Consider the following 13,151-nt stretch of genomic DNA (forward strand, 5'->3'; position numbering starts at 1 on the left):
TTTATCACCTTCCTCCCTGCTTTCTCTGTCCTTCTAGTACCTCTTTGACATTATATTTATTTGTTTACTTATTTGTTTCTGTCACTCATAATATGAGAGTTTCATGAAGGCAGGGCTTACCTGTTTCTTCTATCACTGCATCTATCCTGGTGCCTCTAAAAGTACTTGCTCTTTAGAATGAATGAAGGTGCCCAAGGAAAGAGGTATACAAATTTCTACTTTCATTTATAATTAGAAATGACCTAACTATCCATCAACCAAATAATGGATAATAAATTATGATATATTCATATATGGACTTCTGTACCTTCAGTGAAAAATAAATGAACAAGATCTACCTACATAGCTGGTATATAAAGATAAAAATAGCAAGTTGCAAATGCACACAGTGGGATAGTTTTTACATAAAATTAAAAACAGCCCAAACTACCCATTGTTTGGATAAATGCATATGTAGTAAGGTTGCAGAACCATTTTGGAGGTAAACACCAAAACTAGGATACTAGTTATCTATCTGGTATGGAATGGAATTGAGGTGGGGTATACAGGATGCTGCAGTGGCATCAGAAATTATGTATTCTTTTACATGTAAGTCAAATAATCAAAAATGTAAATCAAATAAGGCAAAATGTTGAGATCTGACCACACTGGTATAGGCCCGTGGCTATTCATTATGCTATCATCTGAACACTTCTGTAAGCTTGAAATCAGTTCATAACTTGCAAGTTCTTAAATAAAACAAAAATTTGAAGCTGTCGATGCATCAACCATTTATAAGTTGCATAAATACTGATTATTGCTCCTGTAGTTACCACGTGGGCTCTACCCCATGTCAGAAAGGTGTGATCGAAATGAAGGGTGGCTTTTGGGGCCACGTTTCAATGACCACTATATACTCTTCTCACCAGTCCCATAACCTGACTTTTAGATAAAATTGAAAACTGAATTGTTTAAACTCAGAAGCACCATGATCTCCAAGAAAAATCCCTTTTCCAATTCAGTGAGAACAATGTCTTATAATTAATACATTTTCCATTTTTAAAGAGCACCTCTCGTATCTATTCTCATTTCCCATTATGAAGATCTTGGAAGTCAGATAGGGCCAGTCTTTTTCCCTAATTGACAGAAGAAGAAGCTGAGATCTAGGAGCCAAAGGAGTGAGTAGCAAGAGCAGAACATGATACAGGCCCCCTGGACCCCTGGTCACCATAACTCCCAGTGCTGTGTTTCTGAACTTGGGGGACCATGTACAGCTGCCATCATGGATGTAAAAGCAGAATACCACCTGTTTGTGGAATTCATTATGTTACTTATAATGTGCAACTCTCTTATTTCATTCAAGTTCTGACAGATGAAAGTTCTTGGGAAAGAGACGGTGAAGACGTTTTTACTCTTATAATTTAAGCTGCCTCAGCTTCCATGAATAAAACATGAGATGTGCATCTTCAGAGCTACAAGTGCTACTAAGATGTTCTTTTTCCCCTAGGTCTTATATCAAGTGATGGGTTTTGCAGATATCTGATGTCAGATGAAAACGCCCCAGTCTTCCTAGATCGTTTAGAACTTTACCAAGAAATGGACCATCCTCTGGCTCACTACTTCATCAGTTCTTCCCATAACACTTATCTCACTGGCAGACAGTTCGGTGGGAAGTCTTCGGTAGAAATGTACAGACAGGTTCTCCTGGCTGGTTGCAGGTGAGGAACTCAAGACGGCAATTTGTTTTTTGTGTGTGATGCCCTTCAGTTTAATTTACTTTTCTCTGAAAAACAGGAAATAGTAATCAGGATGAAAAGGAAATTTGTTTATTCCCTTTAATGGATTATCATGGTCATTTAACCTTGAGAAAAGAAGGACAGTATCTCTTTCGGAAAAATCTGCAGTCATCCAAAAGACTTTACTGTGAAAAGACTTTTCTTTACTGTAAATTTAAAATATGCCCCCAAAACCACAAAAAAGAAAACATGCATATTGTAAGAAGGCATGTTGAGTTTTTTGTTGATTATAGGTACTTGTTATTAGCACCATGCTCTAACCAATTGAGCTAACTGGCCATTGATTATAGGCACTTGTAAATTAGCTTTTTTTTTTTTTTTTTTTTTTTTTAGTATTTATTGATCATTCTTGGGTGTTTCTCAGTTTCTCAGAGAGGGGGATGTGGCAGGGTCATCGGATAATAGTGGGGAGAAGGTCAGCAGATAAACACGTGAACAAAGGTCTCTGGTTTTCCTAGGCAGAGGTCCCTGCTGCCTTTGGCAGTGTTTGTGTCCCTGGGTACTTGAGATTAGGGAGTGGTGATGACTCTTAACTAGCATGCTGCTTTCTAGCATCTGTTTAACAAAGCACATCTTGCACCGCCCTTAATCCATTTAACCCTGAGTTGACACAGCACATGTTTCAGAGAGCACGGGGTTGGGGGTAAGGTTATAGATTAACAGCATCCCAAGGCAGAAGAATTTTTCTTAGTACAGAACAAAATGGTGTCTCCTATGTCAACTTCTTACTACACAGACACAGTAACAATCCGATCTCTCTTTCTTTTCCCCACATTTCCCCCTTTTCTTTTCGACAAAACCGCCATTGTCATCATGGCCCGTTCTCGATGGTCGCTGTCTCTTCGGAGCTGTTGGGTACACTTCCCAGATGGGGCGGCCTGGCAGAGGCGCTCCTCACTTCCCAGACGGGGCGGCCGGGCAGAGGCACTCCTCACCTCCCAGACGGGGCGGCTGGACAGAGGCACTCCTCACCTCCCAGACGGGGCAGCTGGGCAGAGGCACTCCTCACCTCCCAGACGGGGCGGCCGGGCAGAGGCACTCCTCACCTCCCAGACAGGGTGGCGGCAGGGCAGAGGCGCACCTCACATCCCAGACGATGGGCGGCCGGGCAGAGGTGCCCCCCACTTCCCAGACGGGGCGGCCGGGCAGAGGCGCCCCCCGCTTCCCAGACGGGGTGGCCGGGCAGAGGCGCTCCTCACCTCCCAGACGATGGGCGGCCAGGCAGAGGCGCTCCCCACCTCCCAGATGGGGCGGCCGGGCAGAGGTGCTCCTCACATCCCAGACGGGGTGGCGGCTGGGCAGAGGCACTCCTCACTTCCCAGACAGGGCGGCCGGGCAGAGGTGCTCCTCACATCCCAGACGGGGTGGCGGCCAGGCAGAGGCGCTCCTCACCTCCCAGACGGGGTGGTGGCCGGGCAGAGGCGCTCCTCACTTCCCAGACGGGGCGGCCGGGCAGAGGCGCACCTCACTTCCCAGACGGGGCGGCCGGGCAGAGGCGCTCCTCACATCCCAGATGGGGTGGTGGCCGGGCAGAGGCGCTCCTCACCTCCCAGACGGGGTGGTGGCCGGGCAGAGGCGCTCCTCACCTCCCAGATGGGGTGGCCGGGCAGAGGCGCTCCTCGCTACCCAGATGGGGCGGCCAGGCAGAGGTGCTCCTCACTTCCCACACGGGGCAGCCGGGCAGAGGGGCTCCCCACATCCCAGACAATGGGTGGCCAGGCAGAGACACTCCCCACTTCCTAGACGGGGTGGCGGCTGGGCAGAGGCTGTAATCTTAGCACTTTGGGAGGCCAAGGCAGGCGGCTGGAAGGTGGAGGTTGTGGCGAGCCGAGATCACGCCACTACACTCCAGCCTGGGCAACACTGAGCATTGAGTGAGTGAGACTCCGTCTGCAATCCCAGCACCCCGGGAGGCTGAGGCTGGCAGACCACTCGAGGTCAGGAGCCGGAGACCAGCCCAGTCAACAGGGCGATACCCCATCTCCTCCAAAAATAGAAAAACCAGTCAGGCGTGGTGGCGCGCACCCGCAATCCCAGGCACTCGGCAGGCCGAGGCAGGAGAACCACAGGAGTCCGGGGCAGGGAGGCTGCAGCGAGCCGAGACCACGGCAGTATAGTCCAGCCTCGGCAATGGAGGGAGACCGAAGAAAGGGGGGAGTGGGAGGGGGAGGGGGAGAGGGAGAGGGAGAGGGTAAATTAGCTTTATTTGATGTAAAAGTTCAAAAATTTAGTTCTCCGAGAGTAGAAATTATTGAAAATGGTTTTTGTTTTATAGAAACTGGCAAATATTTGAGATTTAAAATATGGCAAAAATGATGAAAGTGAAAAATAAGAAATGTAGTTACATTATGTTTTTTTCTTGGTTATCAATTAAACAATACTTTATTTTTTTAATTCATTTTTTTGGATATGGAAATATGTTAAAAGAAATTAACTGTCTTACTACTTCCATTTGCAAACTTCCTCTGAATACCTGAGTATGAATCACTAGACATTTTCTGAAATGGCCAAAGTAACATTATCCAGCCTATCAAAATTAAAAGTAATTTTTTTAATTTTTTAAATTTTATTATTATTACTTTAAGTTTTAGGGTACATGTGCACAACGTGCAGATTTGTTACATATGTATACATGCACCATGTTGGTGTCCTGCACCCATTAACTCGTCATTTAGCATTAGGTATATCTCCTAATGCTATCCCTCCCCCCTCCCCCCACCCCACAACAGTCCCATGTCATCTAAAACCCAGCCCACATTCATATTTCCCCAGTTGTCCCCAACCAAATTGTCCTTTTTTTTTGTTTTTAATTGGGACAGAGTCTTACTTTGTTGCCCAGGCTGGAGTGCAGTGGCATGATGTCAGCTCACTGGAACCTCCCCTCCTGGGTTCAAGCAATTCTCATGCCTTAGCCTCCCAGGTAGCTGGGATTACAGCCTCCCAAGTAGCCATCACACCTGGCTAATTTTTGTATTTTTAGTAGAGATGGGGTTTCGCCATGTTGGCCAGGCTGGTCTCCGACTCCTGACCTCAAGTGATCCGCCTTCCTAGGACACACCACGCCCGGCCCCCAAATTGTCCTTTATTGCAGTTTTGTCACAAGTAGGATTTCATCCAGAACCATGATGCTTGTTATGTTTCTTAAGTCTCTTAATCTCACTCAGACAATCCCCTTTTGATAATACCAACCAGATGAGGAATATAATGTGGTTTTAACCTGTATATGCCATGAAATAATCAGGTTACTTAATTTATTCAATTTTCTGTTCTGGAAGAAAACAACTTATTTTGATGTCTTTCTTTTAATTTGTATGCACACTATTTCATTGTAAAGTTTCAATATTGTAACTTCACTATGTCCCTAGATGTGTTGAACTTGACTGCTGGGATGGAAAAGGTGAAGACCAAGAACCAATAATAACTCATGGAAAAGCAATGTGTACAGATATCCTTTTTAAGGTAACTTTAAAATAATTACACAGACTTTTCCAAACTCTGCGAAAATGCAGGAAATAGGGAGATGGAGAAGAGAAAACAAATGATTCATTTTCTCAAGCATTATACCTTCATATTCCCTTCTTCCAGTCTTGAGGAAAAAGTCAAGACAAAGATCTTTTCCACTGAACGTCCCCTTCATGATACTGTTCTTGCTTTCAAATGATGACTGTGTTACATAACAAGGTTTCTCTGGCAGAGTTTACCCAGTTTTACTTACCTTAGAAACAGTGTCTCCTTTTGTTATCTACTTATTTGCTTATTTACTTTACATTATTCCTAAAGGACTTCAAAGTGGCGTAAAAAGATAAATAGAATACAGGAATAAAATAGATTGTAAATAGGGCCTACAAGAATAAGAGAGGCCGGGCGTGGTGGCTCACGCCTGTAATCCCAGCACTTTGGGAAGCCGAGGCGGGCAGATCACCTGAGATCAGGAGTTGGAGACCAGCCTGACCAACATGGAGAAACCCTGTCTCTACCAAAAATGCAAAATTAGCTGGGCATGGTGGCACATGCCTGTAATCTCAGCTACTCAGGAGGCTGAGGCAGGAGAATCGCTTGAACTCAAGAGGTGGAGGTTGCAGTGAGCCGAGATTACACTGTTGCATTCTAGCCTGGGCAACAAGAGTGAAACTCCATCTCAATAAATAAATAAATAAATAATAAGATAATGAGGTTAGACAAATCAAAAGAATGAAATTCTGTGGTTTGCAAATGTCAGCTGCAGCTGTCTGTCGGTTTGGTATAACTCAGGATAGATATTACAACACCAGGAGCAGCGGTTCTCAACTCCACTTACATGTGAAACATCACCATGGGTATTTTCAAAAACATAGGTGCTGCTGGGCGTGGTGGCTCACGCCTGTAATCCCAACACTTTGGGAGGTGGAGGCAGGTGGATCACTTGACATCAGGAGTTCAAGATCAGCCTGGCCAACATGGTGAAACCCTGTCTGTACTAAAAATACAAAAATTAGCTGGTGTGGTGGCGTGCACCTGTAATCCCAGCTGAGGCAGAGTCAGGAGAATTGCTTGAACACAGGAGGCGGAGGTTGCAGTGAAACCAGATCATGCCATTGCTCTCCAGCCTCAGCAACAGAGCGAGACTCTGTCTCAAAAAAAACACACATACACACACACGCAGATGTCTAGATGCTATGCATAGTATTTCTCTTAGCCAAGATGTTGGAGAGTTTTGACCAGCAATGAATTCAAGATAATACTTCTTGGTATGTACCAAGAGTATATTCAAGTGGGAAGCCATGAATTTGCATAGCCAGGAAGAATAACTAAATGACTACCTCAGCCATAAGGAATGCCTCAATAAAATATTTCAAGATTATCTAACCTTGGGCTTCATCATGTCAAATGGATTTGCCTAGATAACTATTGTGAAATATTTTTCTGATTAACTGAATGATGAGATTTGCCCTGTGATTAGCTACAAACCAGTAAGAATTTGGGGATTTTTACCAAATATGATGCTCTGGTTGTAGAAGTGCTGGTTTGAAGCCTTTCTTTCTAAAGCTAAGCAGAGACGGGGCCAACCATCTCTTAAAGCCTCTCCTATTTCATGGAGAATAGTGAAAGGGAAGATTATGTTTAGCTCCTTCAAATGTTGTTTTCTGTAATTAAGTTCTGTGTTACAGATGGGGGGTCAAGAACACTTCTATGTTTCACTTACATGTTGCTTGACCAACGAGAACCCCTTCCCCCGGCCTTGTAACCAGGCTAATAGGAAACAAGGGATACTGCAAATGTCATGTTAGTACACAGAGATCTACATCAAGTTAATGAAGTATAGCCCAAGACTGATTTCCAAACACAGAGGAAAGTCAGTAAAAGCCTCCAACAGTCCTTAGGTTACTACCCACACTTTTCTGCATGAGGTGGGGAGGAGTCATACAGTGGTCTGGAGTGAAAACCTCTGTGCCAGAGATCACCTGCTCCTCAAGAAGAAAGGTGGACTCTGAACTCCTGGCCTGGCAGATTAACAAGCCACAAACTGGCATGCCATTTAGGTGAAATCTCTTGTAAGTTAATAGCACCATAATTCTGGAGAAGTAAAAGATAGCTTAAAAAATTGTCATTAACCATTAACTGCATCCTGGCTATAACCACAGGGAACTCAACCTTTAGAGGTATCAAGGTAGATGGGGGCTCCAGGTCTGAATTGCTGGAATTGACTTTCTGAAAGACTCAATTAATAGTCTCTGAATAGTTTTGGGTGCCTTAATTTTTTTGCTCTTTTCTCTCATTAACATTTTTTTTGTTTTTAAAGGATGTAATTCAAGCCATCAAGGAAACTGCATTTGTCACATCAGAATATCCTGTAATTCTCTCCTTTGAAAATCACTGCAGGTATAATGATCCATTCTGCCACAAGTCTCTATGTGGTATTGTTTCCTAACCCCTAATGCCCACTCCTGCTCTACAACTTTTTAAATAGCTGAATAGTTTGTTTTGTGAAGTACTAAGTTCAAATAATTCTCCAGCAAGGGCACCTACTCTTATGCAAAGCAAAAAACAACAACAAAAAAAGGAAAAAACGACAAAAAACCACCCTTGTCCCCCCAAACCAAATCATTTTAATGTGTTTCAGAAATACTTGTTCCAAATAAAAGTTCAGAGATTGGGACACCTTACTTAAAGTTCCATTGAGCTGGAAGATTTGACAGTATATTTGAAATCAGATTTGATGAACTTGAAAGACATTTTTTATTCTTCTTTCCAGCTCTTAGTTTTGGAACAGAATCTCCTCCTTCTTTTAAAATTATACCAGTTAAAGTTTTTGATACATCTCACATTAGCATTAAGAGGACAATAATGCATTTTGCCAAGTGAGAATCTTTAATTGCCTAGTAATGGGTGTTTCTTATTCTTGGACGGTTAATGGGTGTTTGAATTTACAAATGCCACTTTTTTCTCTCCAGCAAATATCAACAGTACAAGATGTCCAAATATTGCGAAGATCTATTTGGGGATCTCCTGTTGAAACAAGCACTTGAATCACATCCAGTATGTATTTTTAACAAACCATATTTCTAGCATGAATGGATTTGTTTTGAAAATTTCTGAAGGGTCAAGTAGTACTAGAGGACTAATGCTAAAGATCTTCATATTTATTTAAATTCTTTGGTATGGAAAGCTTACATCATGCTTCAGAGGGATGTAAAGAGACACAAAATAAACATCTGGTTCAATTTAATTTGGAGGATCTTTGGGTCTTAAAATTTCATAAAGCACCCAGGCCAAGAGTCCAGATTCAGGTCAGTTGTTCTCAAATTCAGTTACATGTTAGAATCACCTGCAAAACTGTTAAAAACACCTGTGCCAGGGCCCCACTTGGAGACTGATTTAATTGATGCAGGGTCAGCCCTGAGCATGGTGTTTTAAAAGCCCTCCAGGTGAACTGTATATGCACCCGGGATTCAGAACCCATGGGAGGCTCGTGCTGTGGAAAGTGCCCTGGATTGATGTCACGACATCCTGAAGTTCATGTTCCTAACTCCAAAATAAATCACTGGGCAATGTTGCACATACATTTTTGAACTTCATTTTAAACCTGCTAATTTCTTCATAAAGCAAAGAACATTAACCTGTGCTCCATAGATAGGCTTTATGAGATCTGTGAATTCATTCTAATTGCATGCAATTTTTTTTGTATATACTCATTCTAGAGAGTTAATCACATTTTTATAAGGATCCATGACCTCCAAGAGATTAAGATCCGCAATCACAAGATGTTATGAGCTCCAAGGCAGCTAATGAAATCAAAGTAGAAAGACCTGCTATTGACAGCAGCACCTGATGGGCTCAAACCTGGTAGCATGAGGTAGTGGCAGAAGAACATCACAGCAAATGACAGCAGGAAGGTGCTTTGTGCTACATGTAAACACTTTATGAGGTTCTTTTCAGAAGTGTGTCTATGGGAACTGAAAAAAAATATGAGAGACAAGGATATCTGTATCCTTTGTCCCCCTTCCTTCTTCTCTTGAACTTGCAGAAGCAGTTGCTGCAGGTGACCTGCCCATATCCTTGCAGTGCCTCCTGTTTCCCTGAACACTGGCCTGACTTTCCACTGCCAACATCCACAGCTTTTTGCCTGAGAGTGAGCTCTGGTCACTGGAGCCTGCTCTGCCACACATGAAAGACCAGCAGTGCCAGGGGATTATCACCCCTATCCCATGCTTCATCCCTTCCGAGGTGGGATAACCCTGAGCACCTGCTCTTCTCTGCCTCCCAGGGTTTCCCAGCAGGATCGTGCTCCAGCTGGCTGCAGTGATAACACACCCTTGATGAGCTGCCTGTCTTCTTTTTCTCACTTTCCCACACCTTTGTTGGAGTTTCCTTCCAAGTAGACGACCTGGTGCAATACTACTTTTCTCTGAGGCTGATTTTAAGGGAACCCAAACTAAGAAACAGCTCTGATTTATTTTATTTGTTTTTACCTAGGCCCTCCGTTTATCTTCCTGATTAGGTTAAGGTGATTGCTTTTGTGGAAAGTTCACTGTATTCTTAGTGAAGTGATGTGCACATACTTTTACCAGCTGAAGGGTGTCCAGGTTCTTGGCATCTTGAACAAAGAATCGGACAAAATACACAAACAAAGCAAGGGAAGAATGAAGCAACAAAAGCAGAGATTTATTGAAAATGAAAGTACACTCCACAGGGTGGGAGCAGCCCAAGCAGAGGGGCTCAAGAGCCCCATTACAGAATTTTCTGGGATTTAAATACCCTCTAGAGGTTTCCATTGGTTACTTGGTGTCCGCTCTATGTAAATGAATAGGATGAAGTAAAGTTATAAAGTCATTTACTTGGTGTACATCCTTTGTAAATGGAGAGGATATTTCCTGTCATAGCTGAAGTGTTTCCATTTGATTTAGTTCTAGGAAGTCAGCATGAATAGGCCTTATATTCCCTGCCTCAAGACCCTATTCTCCTTTGAATACAGGACCGGTGTCTGGGGAAGCATGGGTAATATAAATGGGAATAAGACCTGCTCCCAAAGCTAAAGAGCTTTCAACCTTGGGAGTGGGAGCAGGACACAAATGTGAACACATAACTAGAAAAGAAGATGGCCTATGGTGCTTTATTTGTTGGAGGCGTCCTGGTACAAGAGAGATCACTGGGGAATGGGCCAGTTATACCACGCTGCTGGAAGGAAACAGCATTTCAACAAAGGGTTTTATATGAGGCATGACAGACATATGAGTGCACAGTGCCTTACATATAATAAGTAGTATAAAAGCAAGTTTTGAAAATGAATGGATGGGTGGGCATATAGAGAGATGGGTGGAGGAATGGGGAATGGAAGACTAGATACAGGACGGTTCTGTAGATCAGAGGTGATAGCATACAGGGGCACCTCCTTTGCAGATATAAATCTAAGCAAATGATGCTGTAGTCAAGTTCAGATTCCAGGAATTGGAACAACTCCCTTCTTGATTCCCTTATCAAACCTACAAAACCACAAAACCACAATCTCAAGTGTTGAGGGTTGGGTCAGCCTACTGAGCAGACAGGCTTACTATACAGCCTGACACTTGGGGGATCTGGGGGGCCTCTCACTTGGGAAAGCTAATTCTGAACCCAGCCATCACAATTGTCCCTTGCACTTTACCAGATACTTAAAAGGTGCAAGGCCCTCTGGGGAGCAGGAACCCCTCCCCGGCACATCCCAGGCCAGACCCCTGCTCCACTGGGGAGGTTGGAGCAGCTCTGCACACCTCTGGAAACTATGTGGATTTCAAGTTTGCAGCACTAGTCTAAGGAAAAGCTGAATGGGTGTGCTAATTTGGGTTGGGGAGTGAAAACAGAAGGCTGTGCCGCCTGCCATCTAGTGGGTGTTGGGTTGCATCACTCCCAGGCCTCCCAGACTCCTTCTGGACTGGGAAGGAGAATGGAGAAGCACAGCCCTTCCTTAATTCAGCTGTTTCTGTTTCCTCTAGCTTGAACCAGGCAGGCCTTTGCCATCCCCCAATGACCTCAAAAGAAAAATACTCATAAAAAACAAGCGGCTGAAACCTGAAGTTGAAAAAAGTAAGTGAAACACACACATATATAATGGAAGCATACATAACATGTGTGGACATTTCAGCTGTTTAGAATTCAATTTATTGAATTCTTCACCAGTCATATATGAGAGTGCCTGTTTCCCACCAATATCCTTAATGCTGGCTGTTGGCCATTTTTAAATGTGTGTCCAACTCATAGAAAAAAATTGGTACCTTAGGGGTTTTTTTATTTGTGTGTCTTCAATAACCCGTTTTTTGCAAAACCACTGATTTTGGGGGGAAGGGTGTAGGGGTGATGTTACAGGTACTTTTCAGAGCAAGATTGCCACATTTCCATTTAAATTTAATTTCCATATCAATTAATTCATGCAGTAGGAAAAGCATATCTATATATTCAAATGCCAGAATTTGGAGAGGGCCCAAGGAAAATTGAGAGGAAAGTAGAAGCATTTTAGAATTTCTCAAGATATAAGGAACCAGCATTTTATAATTTTATACACTCTAAAGTCCTCATAAGTTTCCCTTTTCAGTTTGCCCCTGTGCTCTATACCTATCTAGGGATACTAGGTACATATGAGTGTGTGACTGTGTATATGTGAATAGAGAGATCTAGAGACAAATGATTTTATATAAACATGTTTCCTTTTATTCTCCCAGGATGATTTCCTTGAAAATATTTTCTTTCAGAGTATATCCTAGTTCAGTGAATTAATGGTATCAAATATTGGGATGATTACACTTCATTTTCCCCCCAAGTATTCTAAATGAAAAATTTTAAATTATGTTAATGACAGTTTATTTTATTACAAAAGCAATAATGCCATAGAAAAATCAAGACAATGAAAAGTGTAAGAAAGTAACAGCACTAACATATATTATACATGTATTCATATACTATAGACACATGTACGTAATGTACATGTGTAGATATATACCCACATTTTTAACATGACTGAGATCATATTAATGATACTGAGTTTTAATTTTTAAAATTTAACCAAGTAAGTATACTTACATCAGCAGGATATAAATCTACATACTAACTTTAATCCTAATGTATGAAACACTATATAGAATTTAATATATATGACATAGAATTGTATGCATTTATTATAGCATGATGTAACGAGTCCCAAGTTGATGGATTTTCACTACTATAAACATGCTTGAATGTTATTTTGTATGTTTGTGCAACCCTCTCCTTGAAATCAATTGGTGCAATTAGAGTTATTCAGCCAAAACGTATATATATTTTATATTGTGATATAGTTTGTTATGCTTTCTTTTAGGAAAGTTCTACCAACTTAGACTCTTCACCAGTCATATATGAGAGTGCCTGTTTCCCACCAATATCCTTAATGCTGGCTGTTGGCCATTTTTAAATGTGTGTCCAACTCATAGAAAAAAATTGGTACCTTAGGGGTTTTTTTATTTGTGTGTCTTCAATAACTCGTTTTTTGCATATTACTATTTGTGGTTTGTCCCTATGTGTTTTCCCATTTTTATTATTTTGTTTACCTTTATCTTTCTGACTTATAGAAAAATTATTTAGTCTTATTTTGTATAGTAGGATATAATCCCCATTAAATCAGTTGCAAATATTTTTTCCTGAAGTTTTGTTGCCAACCTGCCTATTTTCTATCAGTTCCCCATAACTGTTCATAAACCTTGGTCTGTGCCAGATTCTCCAAATTATGGGCTTTCGTTATCTAGCCTTAAATCCTTCACAAGGACTGAACCTCCTCTCAAACTTGGTGACCAGAATTTTGGGCATTTCACCCATGTCCCCGCAATTCTTCATCACGTGTATATAAGGTGGTTGTTGCAGGTTTCTTACAAGGTCGAGACCACCAGGAAAGGG

General features: G+C 42.3%; 1 protein-coding gene across 16 annotated transcripts in view; it reads left to right on the top strand.

Annotated features, from left to right (window-relative positions):
- Window positions 1-13,151, top strand: part of PLCB4 (phospholipase C beta 4) — a 411,551-nt gene that overhangs the window by 313,264 nt on the left and 85,136 nt on the right. For all 16 annotated transcript variants that reach the window (XM_055373250.2, XM_055373236.2, XM_055373235.2 and 13 more), the window contains 5 exons: window positions 1,487-1,697; window positions 5,141-5,234; window positions 7,555-7,634; window positions 8,207-8,291; window positions 11,225-11,315. In XM_055373250.2, coding sequence (XP_055229225.1) covers window positions 1,487-1,697; window positions 5,141-5,234; window positions 7,555-7,634; window positions 8,207-8,291; window positions 11,225-11,315 — 561 coding nt within the window. The remainder of the gene's footprint in view (window positions 1-1,486; window positions 1,698-5,140; window positions 5,235-7,554; window positions 7,635-8,206; window positions 8,292-11,224; window positions 11,316-13,151) is intronic.

Source organism: Gorilla gorilla, chromosome 21 (genome assembly GCF_029281585.2).
Source record: "Gorilla gorilla gorilla isolate KB3781 chromosome 21, NHGRI_mGorGor1-v2.1_pri, whole genome shotgun sequence".
NCBI classification, from domain to species: Eukaryota; Metazoa; Chordata; class Mammalia; order Primates; family Hominidae; genus Gorilla; species Gorilla gorilla.